At 35.5% G+C, this 25,474-nt stretch overlaps 2 protein-coding genes across 6 annotated transcripts; one reads left to right on the top strand and one right to left on the bottom strand.

Annotated features, from left to right (window-relative positions):
* Positions 1-194: 194 nt before the first annotated feature.
* LOC139961973 (uncharacterized protein F13E9.13, mitochondrial-like) lies at positions 195-24,210 on the top strand. 4 transcript variants are annotated; one of them, XM_071961751.1, is made up of 8 exons: positions 195-336; positions 1,445-1,559; positions 3,108-3,190; positions 5,679-5,865; positions 7,978-8,128; positions 8,966-9,093; positions 9,816-10,028; positions 15,931-16,069. In XM_071961751.1, the coding sequence occupies exons 2-7, from the start codon at positions 1,484-1,486 to the stop codon at positions 10,001-10,003; spliced, it is 813 nt and encodes a 270-aa protein (XP_071817852.1). In that variant the 5' UTR covers positions 195-336; positions 1,445-1,483; the 3' UTR covers positions 10,004-10,028; positions 15,931-16,069. The 4 variants fall into 4 exon arrangements, with proteins under 4 accessions (XP_071817852.1, XP_071817860.1, XP_071817842.1 ...); XM_071961741.1 differs by lacking the exons at positions 195-336; positions 15,931-16,069 and adding exons at positions 546-751; positions 20,405-24,210; XM_071961734.1 differs by lacking the exon at positions 195-336 and adding an exon at positions 546-751.
* Positions 11,786-24,719, bottom strand: LOC139961992 (uncharacterized). 2 transcript variants are annotated; one of them, XM_071961768.1, is made up of 4 exons: positions 24,560-24,719; positions 18,075-18,357; positions 16,661-16,937; positions 11,786-16,087 (listed from the first exon to the last, which is right to left on the bottom strand). In XM_071961768.1, exons 2-4 carry the CDS (start codon positions 18,253-18,255, stop codon positions 15,823-15,825), a joined length of 723 nt encoding a protein of 240 aa, XP_071817869.1. In that variant the 5' UTR covers positions 18,256-18,357; positions 24,560-24,719; the 3' UTR covers positions 11,786-15,822. The 2 variants fall into 2 exon arrangements, with proteins under 2 accessions (XP_071817869.1, XP_071817876.1); XM_071961775.1 differs by lacking the exon at positions 24,560-24,719 and adding an exon at positions 24,261-24,450.
* Between the last annotated feature and the right edge of the window lie 755 nt (positions 24,720-25,474).

Below are 25,474 nucleotides of genomic sequence, written 5' to 3' on the forward strand. Positions count from 1 at the left end.
GCCGCAAAAACTCTAAAGAAACTTTCTGAATGAAGAATTTCAAAGTACATATACGTCATTATCATATTAAAAACATTCTTAAGTTTTTTTAAAACGAGTTTTTCTGTCGATTTCGCGTAGCTACTTTGTTAGCAACAGATTGAGCGTCCGTATCTAGAGAGCTGTGATTGGCTCAAATCAGTGACGTTGCAAAGAGCATATGTAAATTTCCACGTGAGTTTCTCCAGATGTAAACATTGCTAAGCTGGGAAAACATTTGAGATCGTTACACACAGCCTAGGTTGCTGTCATTTACAAAGTAGTACTTTGATAAGCTATTTCGAGTTTGTACCTTTGGTAAGGATTTTTTTCTGCCTTTTTTAAAGCATTCACACTGATGTATTTGTTTGACTCGCAATTAATCTTATTATCTCACCTGCGAATCAGCTCCAACTAGTCAACAGTGTTGGTGTTGCAGCATTAGCCGGACACCTTCAACGTTAGTCAGTGCCCATGTGTGACTGCACGTCTTACGTGTTTGGCCTAGCCTACCATAACCAATTCCAACAGCAGTGATGTTGGGACATAAATTAGCAAAAAAAGTTAATAATATCCTTGATCTCATTCGGAAGGTTTATCTTGGTTGTCTTGAAGTTGATGCAATTTGTCCACTTCAACTTCAGTACTTGTCGTTGTAAAAGAATTTAGCCTGATACTTGACAGGCAGCTGTCCCAACCAGCCTAATGTTAGGCTTTAAGTTTAACATACATGGTAGGCTTGTACACTATATTACTAAACAGCTGTACACATTGACTGCTCATATCACAACTTTGCAACATAACAAGCTAAATTGACTGTGCCATACAACTTGCACCCCTCAGTAGGCCTACTATAATAATTTGTGACTTTGCTATATATTCCCTTCGATGAGGAATGATATAAAGTGTTGATTTTATATCTACGATCATTCGGTTTAAACTTTTAAGAAAGTAGACTTGTCAATAATAGTTATAATACATAATAGAGAGGAACGAGGGTTGCTAGACTTGCCAAGGGAAAGCATATAAAACATACAACGCAGAGCGAACTCATTTACAATTTAATGAAAGATCACCATTCCAACTAGTCAAGTCATATGAACACTTCTCAATCTGATAGCATTCATGTTATATAGCAATCAATCAGCTTTCAGTGTGCAAGTTTCTTAAAACAACGTGACTGTTGCTGGTATAAATCGGTTGATGCTTTCAGATGAAAAAGTGACATTGAAATGTTTCTAATCATGATCTGTGTGTTTATCCCAATATAGTATATATAGCATAAGGCCTATCTGGGATGGAATCTCTGCAAAGCACTTTGTGATAATTAAGTATGTAGTTTGCTAAACATAAATTGGCAGAATGCTTGCTGTGCAGATGCCATCATGAAATTAGAACTTTTATCATGCATATTTTCTGCTTTCAGAGAAGAAGATTCTTGAACATTTTAGAGGTCCCATCTGAAATGGATAAATTTATCTCTCTATTCAGGAGGCAAAGAGGAGTGATTGTAGCAATGGTTCATATTAAAGCTCTGCCAGGTAAAATTTATTGTTATCATACAGTATGGTGTATCATCACAACTTATCCCAGGTTTTGTTTCTGCCCATCCCATTGAGACAGTTCTGCTACTTTTCTAGACAATATTATCTGTCCTTATACTTAAAGGCATTAAAGACTCGCCCCAAACCGCCTGCCGCGTTCTGAAAAAGTTAACTTTCCGTTGCTTGCAAGTGAAGTTTTTTTCTTGTTTCTACAAAATGCAGACAGTAATGAAACGTGATACCTTGTTATCTTTTATCTAGACCTGAGATATCCACGCTGCTATGTACACTGTGTTGTGGATATTGACCGTAGCTGTATGTATTGACTGTACACTAAGTGTCTAATTACCAACGGTAGCAAGCTGTGTGTGTATTTTCTGGGATCAAGGGTGGTGTCTAACTCTTCTGTTACACCTCATTCCAAACTAGGTCAGATTACACGAGACGTTTCTTTGTGCGCGAGTCTTCACACCCTTTAAATCATTCTCACACATTGGAAGTTTGTCAAATGAAATGACAAAAGCTTATAAAAGGTTTGTCATTGGCAGGCCTGGGCATTGTAGCCTAGCTACCATTTATGTTTGGCTTAGAACTGGATCATTGCTTGGTCTGTAGCACTGTAGTCACTGCATGCATCAGTTGGTTCAATGCCCAGCATCACAGATTAAATAACTGAGTCCTAGAAGTCTTGTTCAAAGGTTACTCTTTTTTTATTAGGTTTAGTTGCATTCTTTTGGGGGAGAAACCACTTCCTTTTAAAAATTGTGATATTATGTGTAGTATGAATCAATGTTTGATTTAAAGGTCATGTTGATGAATCTTGCAAATGGTACCCTTAAGGTCTTCAGTATTGCCTCCAATTATGCTAAAAAGTCAAACATACATCATTGAAGCCTCGATGCTTTCTTGCAATTCTGTTTGAAACTTTATTTCCCAAGTTTAATAAGTGTATTCTCGGAATATGCTTTTGTAGAACATAGAGCAAGCTTTACTTAAATGTGCTTGAATGTTTCACTACAAGAAGGAAAATTACTTAAAAGTTGCTTAATGCTTCATCTGAAGATCTGTACGTAGAACAAATTTGTAATACCCACCAAAACACTTTCTGTACCTGTACTGTAGTTTCTCAAGTCCCTCCCCCCCCCCCCCCCTCCAAAAAAAATGTCACCACCATCTAGGAAGCTAGCTACAAAGTTATGCTGCATGTGGAACAAACACAAATCTATTATTGGGTAATACTATATTCTGTTAAGTATATGGGAACATCCAGAACAGGAACAAGAGGCTTTTCACTGAGCTAATTGTCAACAATATTTGCAACAAATGTTCATTAGGAAATCAACTACAACAGGATAACAGCAATACTTTTTGTTAGCAATATCTTACGCTACTTGTATTGTGTTTATTTATTTATGCATCCCCTGTTATAAACAAAACAAATTTATGGTAGCATCTATTGGCACAAGGTGTAAACAATTTCTTGTTTTTACTCAGGAATTCAAAATGGGGGGAGTTTATCATTCTTTTCTTGTTTTTCATATAAAGGCACCCCAAGGAACAGTCAGAGGATGTCAAAGATCATTGATGTGGCTCTGGAGGAAGCAGAAATGTACAAGAATGCTGGAGTGGTAAATCCAGCTTTGTTTTTTATTCCTGATTTTTTTCATCATAATGCATTGTTGAGAATTTTTTACTAATTATTTATAGCCCACAAAGGATATCATAGATTGGCAAAACAAAAATGATGAAGCTTTTTTTATCAAAGTACAAGGTAAGGCATGGCCATGTTTCAAGGATATTTTCTGTTTAACGCTGGGACAACCAGTTGTTACACTTTGGATACCAAACAGCAAAATTGATTGTCCGAAAAAGTGTAGCAAAGAACAATGACCGATATGTACACTGCAGGAGAGATGTGTAGGTTTGCTGAATAGAACACCAGCTTTGGGGGTGATAGCAATTTATCATAGAACCTATTTGTATTTGGTGATATTTAGTTAAAATGCAATTCAAATTTGATGTAAACAACTGATGACCTCCAGAACAGAAATTTGGTCGTCTCAGAGTACCCATCAGCTATTAAACAGTTTGTTCTAAGGTTTCAAACATAGATTGCATGTCAAAGGATTATAAATGGACAGAAAAAGGGTTTGAAGGGCATATGTTGTGATAGGGTATTGAGGTGTCTGTTGGTTTCATTGAAAACAACAAGTACAAGAACAACAACAACTATGATATATGGTATATGTACGGTTAATAAGAAGATGTAGCTATAAGCTAGTAGTGGAGAATATTTTGGTCTTATTCTTATAGAATTTCACTAACATTTATGCTAAGAGTGGTTTCCAGTACAAACATAATGAAAGCAACTGTTGATAAATGGCAATGCAATGCAACATAGATTAACATTGATATAAACTGACATTTTTAACAGACAAAAGTGATGCAAAGAGAAGACTCATCCATGTATTAGAGATAAAAAAAATGAGATGATACATTTTCAAGGACAAGCTCTAGAAGACGGTGGGGTGGGGGTGATTATTAAGGGATTTTCTCAAAGATGGTTTATACTCCTTTTAATATTCTGTCCAGGTAATAATACTGTGGCCTATGAACAGTACTGCAGTGTATAGTAAATGCATAAGATGGTGCAACACACACTCTGTAATCAAATGGAAAAGATTTATATCCTAATTAGCAGCTGGAGGCAAACTGCTATGGGAGCAAATATTGTTGAGCTTGTTAGGTTTGAGTTTTCTCACTTAATCCTATTTGGTTTCCCTGTTTGTATAGACATAGCCCAGGATGCATGCTAGGAGATTTATATCAAACTTGGCCTAGGGAATTATCCAATGATTCATCCTCAGAATTTTGGCTGGCTAGCTTTCAGACATAAATCAATTTAAGGTATTTTATCTTGAATAGAGATTAGCTGCTTCACTGATCCTAGGGTGGTATAGAAGAACACAGTATTGTGAGTGAGTAGTGGAGCATTTTGGACACCCAGTTGGGACAATTGTTTTTCTATACTGTAGTGTCATGTCCCGCTTCAGAGCACTTGTTTTGTCAGTACGAGCATGATGAATATCATGTTTCTATCAGATCAAGGTGCAGGAACTGTTTGTACTGTCAGTACCAGTGCTTTGAGAGCATGATAATGGAGTACAGTTTAGAGAGGTAGTAGCATTAGGAAATTGTCCCAACTGGCTGATTTTGATAGCAAAGTGCTGAATATTCATGACATGCATGACATGCATTGATGACAGTATGGTAGGAATGGACTGAGTTAAGTAAACTCCATGTTGTGTCACTCACCTACCAACCTCATATGTAATCCCATCAGAAGAAAGAAACTGGGGGTTATATTAATATGGTTTGATGCACTGTCAAGATTTAACCACACATCGCTGTCTATGCAGTCATATGGTTTTACTATACATAGCGGAGATGTTTAAGTTGAAGTTAGGTGGAGACTCCAGTGGTGCTTTTCCGTACCCAGAAGACGGAAGATACATATGTATGCAGAGTTGCTGAGTTATAATACTAAGTTGGTGTTCTATTATTCTATAAATGCTATGTTAGAATCTACTATGTCAAAATAGCTTAAATACATGTGAGTATTTGCTTCCTTATGTACAGCACTGCCAAAAAACAGCAATAAATATCACTGATATATATATATATATATATACAGTAGCAACGTCTGATCTTGAGCGAATTTTGGGCTTGGATCCAAAGTTTTAGGACAAGTGTCTTGTCAAACGTTATTAGAGCCAACAGAGAGTTGTCTCCAGTTAGTGATTCTAGTGTAGTCAGGTGTCAGCACATCATATCCATGTATCATTATAATGATACAATGTCAAAGGTCATAAACTTCCAAACCCATCATCACTGACACTTATGTGTGAAAGATATTTTTTAACAGTCTGTTGCGTCCATGCAGAGTGACATCACACTTTAAGAATGGTTAGGTCTTGCTTTCTACATTTCAAAATGACTTCAACTATTTCATTGCTTCGAAAGGGATAAATGTGATAGCAAGAACACAGTAAAAAATAGTTCCATTTTTCAGCATATATCTATAAATGCCTGGTATTGGTTTTATTTGTATTTCAGGATGCAATAATGCTTGAAAACATGCATGACCTTCCCTACCTGCCTCCACACAAGATTGGACCAGAAATCACAGCAGGAATGGCAGCCGTCGCTTACAACGTCAAACGGTCTTTACCTCATCTTCCTTGCGGTATACAGGTGCTGTCCGCTGGGAACAATATTGCCATCGCTATAGCTCAAGCTGCTGGTAATGACTGCATGTACAGTAGTTTACCATACATCCCTATTCTCTCATCTCTGTCATATCTTCCCCTATCCCCCTCCCCCCCCCTTCTCCATTCTCTCTCTCTCTTTCACCTTTATCCTCAGTAACTAATTTTTCTGTTCTATTTTGTGTATGATGGCTTAGAAGACGATCAGTGTTTTATGTGGGCTTATGACTTCACTTGCAAATCTTGGAATTATTTTGTCAGGTGACTACTTATATTCCTTGCTAATGCATGACTGAAATGCAAATTTTTAACAGTGAGTGCTGTGAGAATTGTGAAAACCTGGTATTAGCAGGTTACTAACCTAATTAGATGATGATTACATTTTAATTATTTGCCAGGTGGCTTTCTTATATTCCTTGTTAACGCTCCTCTCAAATTCAAATTTTAAACAGTGAGTGCTGTGAGAATTGTGAAAACCTGGTATGAGCAGGTTGCTAACCTAATTAGATGATGATTACATTTTAATTATTTGCCAGGTGACTTTCTTATATTCCTTGCTAATGCATGTCTGAAATGCAAATTTTTAAACAGAGAGAAATGTGAAAACCTGGTATAAGCAGGTTACTAACCTAATTAGATGACAAGGGTTACTTGTCATTTAGCCTCTGAAGAAGATCCTGGTAGGATCGAAACGTCAGGCCAATTTACTTTTACACACTAATTAGGTGATTGTTACATTAAAAACTTTAAATTGCCCTGATAGTAGGTTAATACTAGGTTCATCTGCTGTGTTATTGGGTTTTAGCCAATATTATGTTGATGTTACTTTGGAAAAAAGAAGAGGACATGATCTCTCGTGTTATGTCGATAGATGCTGATATCCCTATTACGGTACAAGCAGCCACTGAAAAGCATCAGTTCAAGGTTGAACTTAACAAGAAATAAAGGCGGAGCGATGCATATGAAATACTTTGTTAGAACTGTCAAGTTCTCGTGTACAATATCATGATTGATACAAAGTTGCTGGTACAACAAAATATTGTACCAGTCTGCCCATGTTAAAAGCTGGTGATATCAGTGTTGCAAATTATTACTGGCAACCTTCAGCCATATACATTACCATTCTGTAATTTCCCTGAATTGTTTTGGTAGTCATCTGTAGCAGTATGTATGTGTGTATGTATGTATGTTAGATCCTCCTGCAAGCAGGAACTCGCGAAGCAGCCATCATTGGCTTATCAAAGCCGCAAGCTGACCGAACTCAGTCTCTCAGATTCATATTTTAACGTCCATGATTATGAATTGTCAATTGTCAACAACTCTGTAACTGGACGACATACATTAATCTTGGAGTGACTCGAACTCGGGACCTTTTATTTAAAGGCACCGGCGTTAACCACTGAGCTAACACTCCCTATTGTATGGATCACTTAGTATGGATCACTTAGAAAGATTACTTAGAAAGATCACTTAAAAAGAAGTATGGAACACTTAGAAATAAAACAAATTTAAGCAGGAATTTCTGTATTTATATTTAATGTATAACAAGAGAAAAGGCTGTAAAAGCTCATTTCATTATCAGCTCACTTACTTTCCTTTCCCCCCACCCCTTCCCCCACCCCCCGAGATTCATAATCAACGTTGTAATATTCAGCTGTTCGTACATAGAAAGGTGATGTCTCCTTTCAGCAGTGAGATAAATTGTTTAACTTATTGCAGAACAAACGAATCAGTAGTTAATCCACCGACAAAATGTATTTTTGACATCTTCAAGTTGTGAATTGGGGTGTACTGAAGACTCTGGACAATGCTTGTATTATTATGTAGTGCATTAGGGGGCATCGGTGTTTAATTTATATCATTCCATTGATCAAGGCATGATATGACATCATTGTTAATGACTTAGAAGCATCAAATATCCCCTCCTTCTCCCGACCATCATCCCCACTCTTACCCCAACAGGTCTCCCCAGGAGTATGAAGAGAGAATTGCTTGAAAGTTGTGTCACAAACTCACCATTAATGATTTTTGCAGATAAACTGACATGATCATTTTTGAACAAGTCGTTGCTAAGTGATCCCGAATGCGAACAATGTACATTCTGGAATATAGAACTGTTTAATAGCGTTTTTTGTTTCTTCCATCAGGTTTGGAGTTCGTACGAGCAGAAGGATTTGTTTTCAGTCACGTAGCAGATGAAGGCCTCTTGAATGCGTGTGCGGGAGAGCTACTGAGGTACAGAAAAAGCATCCAAGCAGAGGACGTCCTGATATACACGGACGTTAAGAAGAAACACAGGTATGCAGGGACAAATTTAGATCACATCACATGACTGTCCGTAGTAGTGACTAGCCTAGAAAAGTTCAACCAAAAATATGGGCCATCAAAAGAGGCATCTTTTTGTTGCCACCTGTTTTTGTTTCCTTTTCATTCATTCTTATTCCAGGCCTCTTCATATCCATGGGTAGTGTCAAACCACGCCTGACACACAGCTCAAATTTGAGAACGACTTGGTATCAATTTATATATGAATGTAAGCCCCTGTGGGTTATGACAGCACTGAGGTATACACACATGTAATTTGACATCTCATGTGGATATTCTGGGGCCGTCGTGATATTCTTTGCAAAAGGCTCAAATTTAGTATACTTTGGAAGAAAAGTGAACCAAGATGGAATTGTTGGCACGAAATACCAACAACCTTGATCCACTCTCATTCCCATTCGCCGTACTTCGAGACTGTCAACCGTATGGTCACGACTGTATTAGGTCAAGTGAGAATAACGTCGGAAGGGAAGAGATACGACACACGATCTCTGTTAATGATCTGTGAGCAATCTACTGTGCATAGAAAGAACAGTTGCAACAAATTTATGATAAACACCTCATTTTGCACTGATATAATTTCTATAAATACTGAAATTCATGGGTGTGTAAACAGGACTGGGTATGATTTTATTATCCATATAATTGGAAGATTTAAAAAGCAGACGAATTCTTTACTAAAACAGTATTCGAGTATAAAATGTGCCCTAAAATTTTCAATCATGCTTGTAGTCACATTTTATGTTTATCATTTCCTGACATTTGAAGTAAAATGTTTAAGTGGAAAATGTTGTTTCTCCCTCTTCGTAGTTCGCATGCAATTACATCTGACCTGAGCGTGTCAGAAGTTGCTCGTGCAGCAGAATTTTTCGGCAGCGATGGAACCATTGTGACTGGAACAGAAACAGGTAGTCCTGTGGAAAAGCGGGACCTAGAAGGTAGGTACTTTGTCAGATTTATTCAATGGATAAAAAAATGTCCTGAGGTTTGTTTAACCATGTTTCGTGTTTTACACAATTAATGATTCTTCCTCAGTTGATTTCACCTATATTAACATATTAACACTGTGAATGATGCAAATTTTATATCAAATAAAAAATATTTCTTCCAAGGATTGATAATGTTACTTTGTCAGTTAGTTGTCCCCACCCCCCCCCCCCCCCCCCACTTTCTCACTCTCTTCCAGTTAACTCTAAAGTTGATAGATGAAGACATTTAAATTGCATGGTATTTTTTATGTTTCTCAAAAAGACAAAATACTGAGTTCTATGTCAATACATAGCAGTGGTACTTTGGTCACATATGTACATGTTCACCATTCTAGTTTGTATTAATTTCCAATACACAACAAGTATATAGCTACATGACACAAAATACTGAGTTCCATGTTAGTACCCAGCATGTAGTACTTTGGTCACATATGCACAGATCACCAATGTTTCTAGTTTGTATTAAATTCCAATACACATCAAGTAGAACTACATGACAAGAAATACTGAGTTTGTCATACTGAGTCTCCTTCAAACTCAGAAAATGCAGCGTTTAAAGTTTTTAATTATCTTCGGAGTTATCACCGAATGAGGAATTTGACCCAAATGGATTTCTCTTGACACCTGATCCTCAAAGTGGAGACCTAATTTGTTCATTTTGTTTCCGTCAGATGTCCTACGAAGCGTGAAGATTCCAGTCTTGGTCGGTTCCGGTGTGACCTCACAGAATGTCAGCAATTTCATCTCTGCCAACGCTCTCATCGTCGGCTCACACTTCAAACGTGACGGTCTGTGGAGCAACGAAATAGTTCCAGAGCAGGTGGAAGAATTTGTCAGAACAGTCAGAAGTTTACGGTGACGGTTTTTGCAATCATCTCTCCCAGGTATTGTAAACTATATTGTGTTATGTATTTGGTTGATACATCTTGTTGCAAAGTTACTTACAGTTTTGGGATGGAAAGTTGGTCAGATGTATTATAATGAAGAGGCCGATAGTTAGATTTCTGTCTCAAAAACTATCAGAAGCTAAGGCAATGACCTACCTGCTTTACATCAAAACCTTTGCCAAAAGTCTAAAATGGACAAAGGGTTGTAATTTGTTTTTTCACTTTTCCTTATGCTGACAGCTCTTCAATTTTCAATATTCTGGCATTTTCACAACTGAGAATGTAATAATGCCCTAATCACACAATTCTTGTGAATTTATTTAGTTTGAATGTGTTGAAACTATGCAGGTTTGTACAGTGTTACACAAATGGTACTGCTGGTTCGGACGGTATATACTCTTTATTCAAGTATAATCAAAGTTGCCGCCCCTATATGGCCCCTTCCGACCAAACAGAACATACATCTCGACACAACCAAAATCATTTCCATCAGTAACTTATTAAGCTGGATCATTCTGTCAGTAATAATACAAGACTACCACTGGTATTAACTTTTTTGTCAAAAAGAAGTAATAATTTCTGACAGAAATAATTAGATTTATAGTTCATACTTGAATAAAAAAAAGCATAATAAAAATATTTACAATTGTTGAAGAAAAATAAAAGAATTGCAAGAAATGACAACAAATAGTATCAGAGAGAATGATGTTTCCATCTTTTTATTATTATTTTTGCCGAACATTCTCATACCAAACAAGTTAATACTTTTGTTAAATCTCACCACACCTTACATACATACATACATACACACTACCAGCATCATCACTGCATGAACATTGGTGGCTATAGAATCCTGTAAAGACTCTTTCATTGTACGGAGATACAATAGGAGGCAAAACGATGAGATCATTTTACACTCAAATCAGAAATAAGGTACGTCAGGGGGGAGTGGGTGATACAGCCGAGAATGTCTGACTTATCACCACCGATCAAAATAGTTTGGAACTTTGGGTCAAAAGTTTTCTCTGTGCAAAATCTCTGAAACAGTTAACTTTTCTTTGTTACTTAAATATCTCATGGGTGATTAAACTGGGTAAATTTTAAGATATTGATGCATCATATATGTTATGGTACACCATACTTGACACCATGGTTAATTACAAAGACCACTTAACTATTGAAAATAATTACATCCATAGTCCAGTTCATTTCCTCTTACTGTGAGGAGATCTTTGTTTTGTAATTTTTCAAACGATTCTTAGTCTCTTCCATTATTAAGAAGAAAGCGGGGGGTCAAATGTTTTGCAATCCACTCCTGTGCGTGTTACTATTGTGGAACAGTATCATATCCACTGTTAGCAATAATATCGTTTTGCTTTGTGCCTTCGATTCTTCATAATGTTCATACAATACTTCATGAATGCAAGCGCGGACAAAACTTTCCATTAACAGAGCCTTTAGATCTGTCTTTAGTATTGCTTGAAATTCAAGAAAAGACAACTACCAATAATTGTATTCTTACATTAGTATTCTAAAAAGACCACACCCAAGCCATGCAGAGAAAACAAAACATTGCAAAGTCATCAAAATTCCAAAAATTAGCTTTGCAACAAGTTAGCTGATATTCCCAAATTCAGTTTCCTGAAACACTAAAATAATACCTGTCACCAATAACCCAAACTAATATCAAACCCACTAATATTTTTTTCCTTTTCTTTCCCCTTTTTATTATTTTTTAATTTTTTTGTGTGCACGAGTCACACAGAAATTTAAAGCTGAAATAAAATATTCAAACAAAGACACAAACATACACACAGGACTCATAACCACAACTATGAGGTAATCTGTTTTAAAGATATTGTTTGAGGGAGGTTTACTCCCAATTTTGTCTTCTTTATTGAAATTCAGGTGAGATATTAAACACATTCCAATGTGGATGAATTCCTTGCAGGCCCCAGGGGTTGTCCAAACAGGGTTTATAACAATGATCTTAGGTTTCCCTGAAATCAGTAGTGTTTATAAGATTTTAAAATTGAAAGTATTTTCCTACAGATTTTACAGCAATAAATTTGTAGAATGAAAAAGTGGAAGTTTATATTCTGTCCGTCATTAACAGTTTTGATTTTAGTAACATGCTGTAAGGCATTAACATCATTCAATGTGAATAAATATGAAGTCAGAAAACCAAGCTACCCTTTGCGGATGGCATTCATTCTCAGACAATTTGGATTCATCTTAAGAAATATTAGTTTGGGTGGCCAAAAATTCCTGCTTGGATAACCCAACAAGAAAATCCATATCATCCAAAGGATAAAATGTATTACATTGAAAGCAGTCATCATATTCATAAAAAGTTTAAAAATTGTTTAGAATATTACAAACCCTTCTCATTATCTGACAAAAACAGTTTTGAAGAACCAAAAATAATGTATATACAATCATTTTTGCAGTCTAAGCACCTTCTCATGAAAGTAGTAATCAGATACCCGAAGTATACGTGTAGATATAGTTTATTTTGGTTTTGAAAGATAAGCTATCGTTGATGCGTTAATTATTATATTGATGAGTTATACATGCTTAGACATACTGAAAGTGTGCAAGTTATAGATTATGCAAATTACTCTGAATAAAACATGAATATTCATCATACTTCATACAGTGCATGTCACGTTTTCACAGGCATAACTTTAAGGATATATCTGAGGAAAAATGCATTCCATTTGCAAAGAGAAACATTCCCTACGTATTTTTTGGGATCAAAGATGTGAATAAGGTGACCAATAAGGCGACCAATAAGGCGACCAATAAGGTGACCAATAAGGTGACCAATAAGGTGACCAGTGTCTCAGTGGACTCAATTATTCGTACTTTAAAAAAAATTGAAGCTCTTCTTTCTGTTGTTATATTCTGTCTGAATTCATTCAATTGAAATGCCACTTCCTATTTTAGTTGCAATGCATTTCCTCAATCTTCCCCCCATGGAAAAGAGGACATATTTTATTTTTCAAAGAAGGAAAATGAAATTAATGAATATGAAGAAACATGTTGGTTTTTATCTAGTGAAGACTAGTGAAGACAAATAATTTAAATAATGTAAAATATTCAACAACAAAAAACCAAAACACACAAAGGCTACGCAGAAAATCGAAAGAAAGAACAAAAAGTCAAAGAAATAACGAAAAGGTGACATCGCATGACATCAAAAGCTCTAAATAGAGCTTGCTTCCCGATGTTTACAGAAGGAAAGAAATGAAAGTAAAGAACTAAACAATTTTTTTTTTAAATATGGAATATATACTATTTCTGTGAATTTCTGACAAATATATACATTTTCATGTGACTTTTGAACTATATATTAATAAAGCCATACACTATCTACACTACATTAGTTATAACGTAAACAACAATTCCAAAATAAGTTTTTTTCTTTTCTTTGTTTTATAGTACATTAATATAAATCTATCACAGGTGTAACAACCATGGTGATGGGAATGGAAAAATAGATGTTTATAATTTGTAATTAATTAGTAATTTTAAGCAGTCTTTAACAGTTTGAGTCATTGACAATGTTATAAGTCGAGGATACTGTTTTGGTTGTTGCTGACCAGTGTCTACGTAGATCCTGGTCAGTATAATCTGTCGATTAACATCCATCTTAGTCCCGAATGATATGGCAGTTTGTCACATTTCTACGTGAAATTCTCAAAATGCTATTAACATCTATCACTTTATCTCCAATTTTGGTATTTGTGAGAAAATGTGGAAACCAGCAAACAATTTTCCAATTCTTATAGGACCTAAAGAGATGAATTGTAAAATACCTTGCATCTGTCCATTTTTTTATGTTTTCACAAATTTTTATGGATTTTTGTCAAGGAGGAAATAGGTTGATATATTGTTTTTACCTGATGCCCAAATGCATGGTTCCGGAAATTACTCTAAAAGCCGGAACGCTTCTTTAATTACTGTCCTAGCCCGACAGAAGACAACTTGTGATGCTGTGCAAGCTACATAAATGCAATGCTGCAATGGTATACAATGTAACATGAAGGTACACATAAAACTCTATACATAAAACTAAATATGATAAACCGTAACAGCAGATTTGATATGAAAATCTGGTGGAGGGGAGGGGGGGGGGTGCGGGATTAGCAGATGAGGGCAACAGTATTTTTCACTTGAGAAATTAATCCTGTCACTCTGCCAAATAATTGTCTTCTATTAGTAGTCTGTTATTTGCAAGTTAGATCGCCAGTCAATGGAAGAGGACCTTTTTCTTTTCTTTTTTAGCTGTTTTTTATGACAAATAAATTTCTTTGAAATGGTTTGGACCTACAGACAGGAGCACCACCATTTGTTGCTGTACATTTTTATAAAATGTAAAAGTTGTCTTCAATTTTAATACCCAGTATTGCTTTCAATTGTTGCAGCATTCAAAATGTATGCATTAAAAATGACGTTAAACTTGTAGCACTATACCCATGGCAGGTATTCAAAATAATACAAAATTACCTGACAAGAGTTGCTCACCATACATGAAAGGCACAATTTTAAGGTGCTAAGGGACAAGATCCAATTCCCTCCCCAACCCCCACGCCCTCCCTTCCTTCAACCACACAATGGCTTCTAATTTTACTAAAATTAATAGAACATGCAACTACTTTAAATGAATACCACATTATGGTTTAACTTTGATTATATATTATGTTATATGGCAGAAACAAGGTAGAAAACCAAAAAAAATTAAGAATATTAGAACACTAGGAACCCAGGCCTTAAGCCAGTACACAATAGAAATTTTTAATTTAGCCCGTCAAAACCAGTAACAGAATATTACTTATTTTTTTGTTTTTGTTTTAATATAGCATCATATAGAGGGATTTCTCCCAAATCCTCTTTTGAAACAAAGTCTGTGGTCTAAGTTTTTTTTATATATATTTTTTGTTTGTTTGTTTTTTGGCCAAGTTATCTCTTTTCCTCCTTTTCATCACATGTGGTAGTGACCTGCTAACATAATACTTAAATTGCTACAAAATGGCAGACATACTTTAAAGACATCACAATTTTAAACTCAGTTCTGTTTAACCTGTAGCTTTCCTTAAGGTTATTTGAGACAAAACAATATATATATCTAATTAAAAAATAGGAAAACGAAAAAAAAATAGTTAAAATTACAAGCAGTTTTTAGGTTTAGTTTGAATGACTGACTTATCCACAATTTATATTTATCTGATGGTGGAAGCTCTAGGTAAGCCGAGGAATGATATGAATACCAGTTATAGTTAAAATTTTAAGAAGTTGTTATATTTCCATTAATTTCCAAATTTTACTCTTAAAAAGATTTAATAAGTTAAGAGAAATTATATTCTAAGATCTAAAGGAATACAGATCCATAGATAAATATTGCTTTCTTTACCAAAGAAAAGAATGGCCCAGTGTGTATAATAAGGTTAAAATACAGTAACTTTAAAACTAAGAAGGTAAAATAGGTTTTAAACTTCAAGTGTTGGTTTTTATGTTTGTTTTGTTTTATTAAGTTAAATATTTGCAAAGTTTCATCAAATGTTATAAACAAGACACAAACGTTTTTTCAGGGTTTTTTGCCACATCAGATTATTATTTAAGCACATTGCTGGTAAAAAGTAACACATTTAACATTCGCATTCAGTTTTCTAAAAATTAATTCAAATATTCACCACGTATGTCTAATTATCATCATCATCATCAACAACACCCATTCAAACGCACACGCACACACACAAACACAACAGTCACACTCGATGCAAAGCTGTTATCGTGGTTGCTTGGTGAAAGCTGGCGAATTGTTGACCATGTTTCGATGATGGCGGCGCTTGGTTCCTAAACTCTGTTGATGTACTACTTTATTCTGTCTCTCTAGCGTGTTACGACTCAAGAGCTTCCGTTGAGATTTCCTGGCCTTATCGACCTGTTCTATAGAAAACTGAGACGTCTGCTGGATACCGAGGCGAGCTGCAACCGCGGCCGCACGCTGGGACGGTCTGCCGGACGTCTGCCGTACTCTTAGGTTGTGGCAGCTGAGAATGAAGAATAATTTATCCTGAACAGAATCATTTTCAAACGACACGAAAAGAATCGGGGAAATCGAATGGGGACTCTTAGAAGAATTGATCAGACTGGTGAGAAGGAAAGTAGAGAAGATGCCTTTCAGGCAAAATTTTTCTTTGTGACGATGAAAGATATTTGTCAAGATATCATCGCAGTCTGGTGACGATGCATATAGTGAAGGTATACATGGTACCACACGTCTTCAGAAATTTATGGTTTTATACAACAACAAAATTATCAAAATCAGGTACGACTTAATTAGCCATTTAATGTTTATTGATAAACTGAAAAACCCAGTTCTAAGGGTAAAGATGTTATATTAATGCAACGATTTGATGTTTGAATGCATTTTTTTATTTATTTGCTGCAATTAGTGTGTAGCACTAAGTGGTTTTATTTTGATATTATTCTATGAAATACTGATGAAATCTATGAATCTCCCATGCTTAATATCTGCATCAGTGATACAACAATCCGAAACACATTTTTTTCCTAACATTATCAAATTTGAGACAAACCAACCTGGAAAGTCAGCCACTTACCGTTTTGTTACTTGGTTGTTTCTGACTTGCTTTGGTCGTTGAGCTTTTCGCCTCGGTGTTCTATTCTCCTGGTTTTTACCTTTTCCAACATATACAGACATACTCGGATGCTCTATTAATAAATCTTCCATAGGACTGGTTGCTAAATGTTCATGTGTGTGACCACTGGCAGTAAAACAGGGTGGCGGGGTGACAAACCAACTTTCTTCTAACCCTTTATTACTAAACTTTCCTCTAATACGGCATTCACTAGGACAAGGTGGTACACGATCTTCATCTGTAAAGAGAATATTAATCAGAAGATTTGTCAAGAAAAAAAAAGAAGAAGCTTGGTGTACTTTTTATGTATAATTTGTCTTTCTTATTATTTTGGCCAGACTTGTACAAACGATTTCTACCCGAAATAAGAAGATAAGATGGATTAAAACTAATTGGGAGGAGGGGGGGGGGGGTGTGAGAGGGGAAGTAGGTTTCCTCTCACTAATCTGGAACAATCACATGCTGGTTGAAACAGATTCCCTTAATTATAATCTTTTCCATCATGTGTTTGTTTATATTGGTAGCAGGTAAAAGATATGTTTGCAAAGTAATTGTAATGAAAGAAAAAACTAACATTAAAAAAAAAAACATCCAGAAACTCCATTAATCATTTACAAAAGAACTAACCTGATCCTTAATTGAAAACATGTTAAGATTTTAGGTTTAAAATACACAATTAAACTATATGTGGACTTTCAGTTTTCTTGAAAATTTTGACCTTTACTTTTCAGTCTTTGGTATACAGTTTGTGGCTGAATTTGCTAGTTGTGGTATGTGGGAGAGAACCCAGATACATAATTGAAAACATGTAAAGATTTTCATTTTAAAATACAGATCTATTAAACTATTTTGGACTTTCAGTTTTCTCAAAAATGTTGACCTTTGCTTGAACAGTCTTTGGTATACAGTGTGTGGTTGAAATTTGATTGTTGTGGTATGTTAGAGAGAACCCAGATTCTACTGTAGGTGGATCTATCATAAAAAAATTAAAAAAAGGTGCACTAAATATACTGTATGTATGTGGTCTTTGAATATGCAATGAGTCTATTTCACACCCTACCATAATGTCAACTAAAATAATGAAATTTGCATAATTGTGTTATTTACTCAATTTAACAGAACTACACCTATAACCTCACATGAGCATGCCCCACTGTTAGATCAGTACTTTGTGACCAATGGGAGATACCGTATTATTACCCTAACCTCAAACATTCTGGAAAAAATATTGATTGCAACTTTAGAGGGCTTAATATTTTCTTTTTAAATTACATCCACAAGAAAGTAAATCATAGATATTACAAAAAACAAGAACATACATTACATGTCTAGTCAAGTTTGCACTAATTGTTTTTCTCTCCTTCTAATTACTTACTCGTTACATCAACGAGAACCCAATCATCTTCATCCTCCTGAACTTCCATCGGTTCAGCCAATTTTCTTGATTCCTCCTCCTTCTCTTCCTTTGTCCTGGACTCCTGATGCTGTGTCTCAGGCTGCTCCTCAGCTGCTGGTGTCACAGCACCAAAGAAATACTCGGATAGTGAACTAAGCATCTTGGGATCAGTACGTTGATTGAGTTTAAACCGGTGGTTAAGTTATTACTCAAGCAGAAGACTGTATAACTGTAGATTAGTACTCCAGCAGAAGATGTATAACTGTAGATAGAGACAGAAATAAAAAGTCTAATGTCTTGGCAGGTAAACAGACCATATTTCCTTGCCCATGGCAAGCCCTGTAGAAACTCTGACTGTACATTTATAATTATCTGACTACTTATTATAAGACTCATGCAAGCAATTCACTGTAATATTGGTGAAAGCCCAAGGTGTTTATCTATTGCATATGATTGCATCATGCATTCTTCATCTTGCACAACATATACTGTACATCCATGGCAACTGCATATATGTATTAGTATACATAGAATCAAACAGTACTCATATAGTATGTACAGTTTATAGTGCTCTACATATACAGTATCTGTTCACTGTTGTTATAAAGTTAGGTTAGTCCTAGCCTAAGCTGGCCATTGCAAGGAGATGGTGTAATACCAGATGGCTACTGCACATATATATTTATCACTGCCACTACAAGTCATTTTTATAAATATCATGGGTATAAACTCACATCGAGGAGATATGTTTTGAGGTAGCACTTTGGTAGGGGTGCAAATGGGGATATCTTCCCCCTTAGCTATTTGACACCCACTTGCATTCTCTTGCTTTCCCTGCCTACCGAACATTGAAAAAAAAGCCACTCAAAGCAAAAAATTAAAAAATTCTCCCTTCATTCAATGTTTATTTACAATTTTTTCCTTTACACTACTAGACCTGAAACAGGAATTAGTAACAAGTAAATGGAAAATTTGAAAAGTTGCTGCTCTTAGTAATTTTACATCTGTAACAACAGGCTACATAATTAATGTGTAAAAAAGTAACAACATAGAAATGCAGTTTTATCCACTTAGGCCTAATTTTAATAATTTTTTTGGGGGTGGGTGGGGGGGGGGTTGCAAATGTGTATGCCAATACCAATCAACTTGTCCAATGCTAAAGATACCCTGCAAGTGTTATACACTTTATGTGCAAAAGATAAACATACTAACACTGTACATAGGAGTTCCTATGTTCAGTTGTCTATGTAAAGTATGTACCAAACATATTAATTGCTTTGTTCCCTTCTCTCTTTCTGTCTGCACCGTAACTACGATCACATCGTTTGGATGTAGTCTGCATCTTTCCTGATCAGGCTCTTTATTTTAGGAATTACCCCCTGGATTGCTAGCATCCATGCTTAGTACACTTTTGATTCATGCCCCTACCTAGGAGGTGGTTTAATTGGGAAGATTGTCATCTGAAATTGGGGAAACATCTACTTAAAGCTCCATTTTTGGTTTATTTCAAAGGTAGATCAATCTGTAAACAATCAGTATTTGATACAAATACTTTTTTAATGTCATCCTCCAGAAAAATTGTCTTCACTAACTAAGATACAGTATGTCTTAGTTGAATTTGTCTGACCTTGTAATGTCTGGAAATATTTGAGGTACTAGGAAATACTAGTATCTACAGTACTGTATTGTTTCCAAAATTTGAATGTATAAAACATATCTATGCCCTTTCAAAAAATATTATAACCTGAATTTCCACAGGAAATAATATACATGTTTAATGTGCATTCCAGACAACGTAGAACTGGAAAGTTCTGTTTCTCTGTCATGAATGTGTAGTAACTGTCAATTAGCTTCACACATGATGATTACAATAAATTATGCAAAATTTCCAGTAATTATGCTGTTCACTATTCAGTATTTGAAAAAGTAGTTTAGACTTCAGTATATGCATTAATAATGTGAGTTTACATAATCACATCAATTATGATAAAAAATGCTGATAGTTGGATCAAATTTGTATATAAACGATATTTACTTCTATTTTCGTCATCATGTACAGTATGTGATATACTGTACCTGTACTGTGTCAATGAAGTTGCAGCCTTGTAGTCCTGATTAGTATGTAACCTGTAACATACTGTATATATATATATGATGATGTAATCAACACCTATGATTCCCTTTGGAATTTTAAATGTTCTTTGAATTGACCTGATCTTGATCATGTTCAAGCCTTTATTATAAATGAGACTACAGTTTTGAGATAATTCATATAGATCTGTATTCTGTTTTCAACTCCCCTGCTACAGAATGAACTTGACCACACCATTCATTATGACCACAGACATATTTTGGATCAAAAGACCTTGCTACTGATGTGGCGATTGCTTTGTGTAATTGTGTCCTGCAGGCTGCCAGATAGGACAACTGTTTAATCAACAACCCACCGATTGGGTTGTTACGTCAAACTAGCTGTGTATAATTTCTGTAGGAGATCGTCAAGGGCAAATGGGAGAGTATTGCACAGTATCGCTATGCAGTACATGTATGCAGCCTGGACAAATGCTATTGCTTTCTTTGGTGTGTTTTATATAGTTGCACAGACAAAAGGATACCAGGAACTTGGTTCAACATTATTATTAATGGACAACATTAAGGATCAAGGCCAAACTTGTTTTGCAAACTGTTGTCAGCAAGTTTCATGGTTAAGTTAATACTGATATGACAATTGTAATAACATACACATTTATCAAAGTGGCAAAGTTTGCAGTACGGAGGGAACTACCGCCACCAACCAAGAACTTTTGTCAATTAATATTTAATTTTCTTTCAGTCTTTGTTCATTTTATAAACTAATCAAAATGCAAAAAGAATGCTATAAAATTTATCAAGCTTCCTGACATTTTTACTTCAAATACAGTTTTCTTCATCATGAGGTTTGTGTGTTTAAATATATTACACAACAATGTACACATCTAAGTTAACTTAAAGCAGCTCTGGGATTTGTTTTTTTTTTGCAAAGAATTGAAAGCGTTAAACATAAGTTTGGATTTTAAGAGTCAAGACATGCTGACTAGTGCACATCCAGAGAAAAGATTTACTATGTCTTATTATGTTCGTACATTAATCCTAATAATGTGCCACACATTCACAGCATACGTTAATTAAGTTCTAAACCCAAATAATTTGCATATATATCTTAGTGCAAAATCTGTCAATCTTTTAGGCAGGATACCACCACCTTACTGCATCTTAAACAGAAACAAATGCTGATGTCACGTGACAGTCCTGAGTGAAAACCAAGACTCTGAAGGCCGGAGTGATTATGTTGTATAATATCGAACAATGAATCAAAACAAGATTCGTTAAGAAACTTTTAACATTGAGAAAAATACATTAAAAGCAGCCTTGCAACTGATTAGATTGAGATTAATTGAAACAAAGGTATGTAGATTAATCGCGATTGCTTGATTCTGCAGTGCATATCTTTGCTAAATGTGCTGGTAGTATATATCCATATGGCCACTATGACAGTGTGGTGTTTCTTTCCATAGAAATGCAGTTGTGTACTGCAGCTGGCTACACAGCATATAGTCCTCAGTGCAGCCAATCAAGGCAGGGCAACCTTGTGCTTTGGTATGTAGGTAATGGTATCCAGGTCAGTGCAGTAAATTGTTGGCAAAGACTAATCATGGAGGCATTGAGAGAAGGAATGATGAGAGGCTGGAAAGAAGAGGAACTAGCTATGCAAGCTATATAAATACTGTATCTGCAGTACAGTAGATGATGCTTTTAGTGTATCGAAGTGAGGAATGAAGATAAACACAGATCTATATAATGCATGATACAACTAATTCTCATCTGTGTTATTTTAATGTGAGCACGGCAGTAAGTATTGTTAGTCAGAAAAGTAACTCACAACTTGCCTTTCAGTGATGGAGTGATGGCAAAAAATGTTGGAAATGACTTGAATTTTAAATTTGTTGACTTGTGATTAAAGGTATGCTGTATTGGCCCCAGATATGTTAGATATTCAATCATGGTCACCTTTGGTCAAAATTCTTAAACTGTTTTTATTACAACCTTTGAGGAAATTTTCCTCATTGGGACATTCAGTCATCTTGTGTATTCCTTAAAAATGTCTGAGAAAAATTTGGAGAGTAAAGACCTCCAGGAAAGTACGTTTTGGAAAATTCTAGCAAATTATAGCGTGATATAATTTGACTTCCTTTGAATAATACACTGTAGCCGTGACTATGGCGACAGAATCTCAAGAATACAGGACTGTAAAAGGAACTAATCATATGGGATAATTGAATGTGAGTACCTTGATACTCAGGAACAGTACCCTATTGTGATAAGTTCATGATGATGTCATTGAGGCTTTGGCAGCATAACTTTGATGAAACCAAATATGATGCTATCATTTTCTAATCAATGCTAAAAAGCCAGGGTCACTTGGTTGTTACGTCAACACACACTTTTTCACCTGGAGTAAAACACTTTGCAGGGTATGCAAAATGTATATGATAATGATATTGAATAAGAAATTTATTAACAAATTTGTTGTTTAATATAATGGAACAAGTGAGGAACATGAAATATAGTAATATTTTTGTTATTTAATAAAATGGAACAACTGAGGAGGGTTTTACTAGTAGTGACTACCCTGCACTTTTTGTAAAATTTAAATCTTGGCATCAGAAGCAAATTTTATGGGATGTACGTTTGATGTGTTCTTCTATTGGGCAGGTCTACTCTCTTTTAATTTGTTTATCTTAATATTTTGACACACAAACACAAGACAAATAATGAGCTAACACAAGTAGAAAATGTGTTTACATATGAAGGGTACTCAAAGACAAAGTTTAAGACAATGAATTGAGACAAAGAAAATTGCATAAATGTACGTATGTATATGTATGTATATTAAATACTCCTGCAAGCAGGAACTCGCGAAGAAGCCTAATTGGCTTATCAAAGTCGCAAGCTGACCGAAGTCAGTCTCTCACATTCATATTTAACGTCCATGATTATGAATTGTTAATTGTCAACAACTCTGTAACTGGACGACATACATTAATCTGGGAGTGACTCGAACCGGGGACCTTATTATTGAAAGGCACAGGTGTTAACCACTGAGCTAACACTCCATACAACACTCCATAAATGAAAAACATGCTGTGAGAAATAACTTCAGAGACCTACTAGCAACCATGCGAGCCCCATGTAGCCTGATGGTAATACCAGAGGGTAAAAAAAATTAACCAAATCCTATATTTTTAAACTGTACATGTATATAAGTAGTTATATGATGTCTACTAACCACTTTAATAGTTGTAGTCTGAGGACAATCATGAATTTTGTCTTACAGCAAAAAATGTCTTTAAGAGGAAGGCAGGCCTATTTTGTAAAAATTATCAATTTGCAAAATGATGAGACTTTTGGAATGTGGATATATAGTTTTACAAAAACTATTCTTTATTAACTGTAAAGCAAGCCTTTGTGCAAATCATGGTCAAATATGAAGAAAACATCCACAATAACTTCCTCTAGATTTTTTTTCTGATCCATTTTGAAATACTTTTGAGTAGATCGGATTGAAATATCCAACAAGACACAATATTAATGATAAATTCCCTGCATAACAGACTATAAGGAAATTCAAGCATTTGACAATTGGAAGAATGTTTTCTCCCAATATGTATTAACCACACCCCAAAGTTTACAAGAAGAGCTCATTAACAGTCTAGCCCATTAATCTTGGCTATTTGTTTACCCAAAGCACCATTTGAGGTCGAAGAATTGAAGAAGGTTATATGTTATTTCCATGCGCTATGCATGAGATGCCCATACGTTTGGACACGCCCAAATCAGCTGATTGATCTACTTGTTAGTAACAGACACGATCGATCGATCATTCCGGTAAATGAAAAACCGCGAATTCGACGGGAAAATATACAAGGCTTTTCAAACAGATTATCCATTTGGATGAACTACAGGCCAAAAAATTATTCTCACGTAAGCATATACGGTTATGATATGGCAACCGAACCGGTACATTGCAATTTCGTCAGCCTACGAGTAACATAGTTATGATGATGTGTACACTGAATATAACAAACAGTTCTAATAAAACAGTCTATGCAAACTGAAAAGACTTACGCTAGCGGCGAAAAGGACGTTGCCAGACACTTTGATCATACACTGTTCTATGCAGAAAGGGTAAATTTCTTACTGGAAAGCACATTTAAAGTCGCATTGCAACAGTACTCGTCTCGTACCTAAGAAATAAATTTGCCGTTCGACCTCGTAGTCGTACGTGTAGCGACAAGCCCTGCTCTATATACACTGTGTTACTGTATATACAATGGTTAATGATGTCGCAGAAGTCTCGGTTTGTTTACATCTACGCGCCAAGACAATTATTGGATTTTCGTCTGAAAATATTAAATTTCACTTACCTGATAACTGTTGAAACCGTAAAGTAATATAATTAATAAGCTCTGATAGTCGAAACGCTCTAGTACAGTGAAACAATTGGAAGCAACAGAAAATGAACTAATTTCATATATCCAGGGAACCGGCTATTCGTTTTGTTGTGCGTCAAAACGAAAACTACAAACCGTCGTTTGTTGTTAATGGCCAGCTGATCGTGACGTCATGAAATATGAATAAAAATTAGGGTTAGTTGATTTGCCATGTAGGGGTGTGTGAAGTACCAACTTCGAAGCGCATCTGGTTCACAAGGATTGCATTACCTTGTTTTTTCCACAATAACATCCATAATAATATAACACAGCGATTGGGAGTGACTTTGTTTGGACATTTCAACTACCTTGCAGTCAAATTTCGACGAATTTTGGCAGAGAAAACAAATTTAATACTTGTCTTGCATGTTTTGGTGAAGTTTGGAATCCAATCTTCAACAACTGTATACTGATCGATGGGAATCCAAATAGTTTAAATTAACTTGGCTATAAGTAATCAGTCTAATAACTAGTTGAGCCCATATGGTAACATCTACCCCCATCCCCCATCCCTTTTCTGCCTGAGAGAAATTCAGGAAACAGACTTTAAACATATCACATATACTTATCTTTAGGTCTATAATCCGAAACAAGCTAGCAGTGAGGGAGTGAAATTATCTGGACATTGTCTCATTTACCTAATATTCCCACTGAAACACTTACTTCATGGTCATCACTCATCATTACAAGTCTCAAATATGCTAGAAATCCAAACTGCAGTCACCCATAATCAAATTCCAACAAACTTTGTAAAGCCACCCTTAAACGGTTTGGATCAATGAAAGTTTTTATTTTCTAATATTGACACTTCTCAACCTCAATACATCTGTCCTTAATATGATTTTTTGC

Source organism: Apostichopus japonicus, chromosome 3, assembly GCF_037975245.1.
Source record: "Apostichopus japonicus isolate 1M-3 chromosome 3, ASM3797524v1, whole genome shotgun sequence".
Taxonomy (NCBI): Eukaryota; Metazoa; Echinodermata; class Holothuroidea; order Aspidochirotida; family Stichopodidae; genus Apostichopus; species Apostichopus japonicus.

What these genes read in the sequence shown, in the direction of transcription:
- LOC139961973 (XM_071961741.1), top strand. An exon ending in CGCTATAGCTCAAGCTGCTG is followed by an intron (nt 5,866 to 7,977) that starts GTAATGACTGCA and finishes TTCTTCCATCAG; the next exon opens with GTTTGGAGTTCGTACGAGCA. An exon ending in GACGTTAAGAAGAAACACAG is followed by an intron (nt 8,129 to 8,965) that starts GTATGCAGGGAC and finishes CCCTCTTCGTAG; the next exon opens with TTCGCATGCAATTACATCTG.
- LOC139961992 (XM_071961768.1), bottom strand. Translation starts at nt 18,255, where the DNA reads ATGCTTAGTTCACTATCCGAGTATTTCTTTGGTGCTGTGACACCAGCA. An exon ending in GGTTCTCGTTGATGTAACGA is followed by an intron (nt 16,938 to 18,074) that starts GTAAGTAATTAG and finishes TTCTCTTTACAG; the next exon opens with ATGAAGATCGTGTACCACCT. An exon ending in AACAACCAAGTAACAAAACG is followed by an intron (nt 16,088 to 16,660) that starts GTAAGTGGCTGA and finishes CTTCATTCTCAG; the next exon opens with CTGCCACAACCTAAGAGTAC.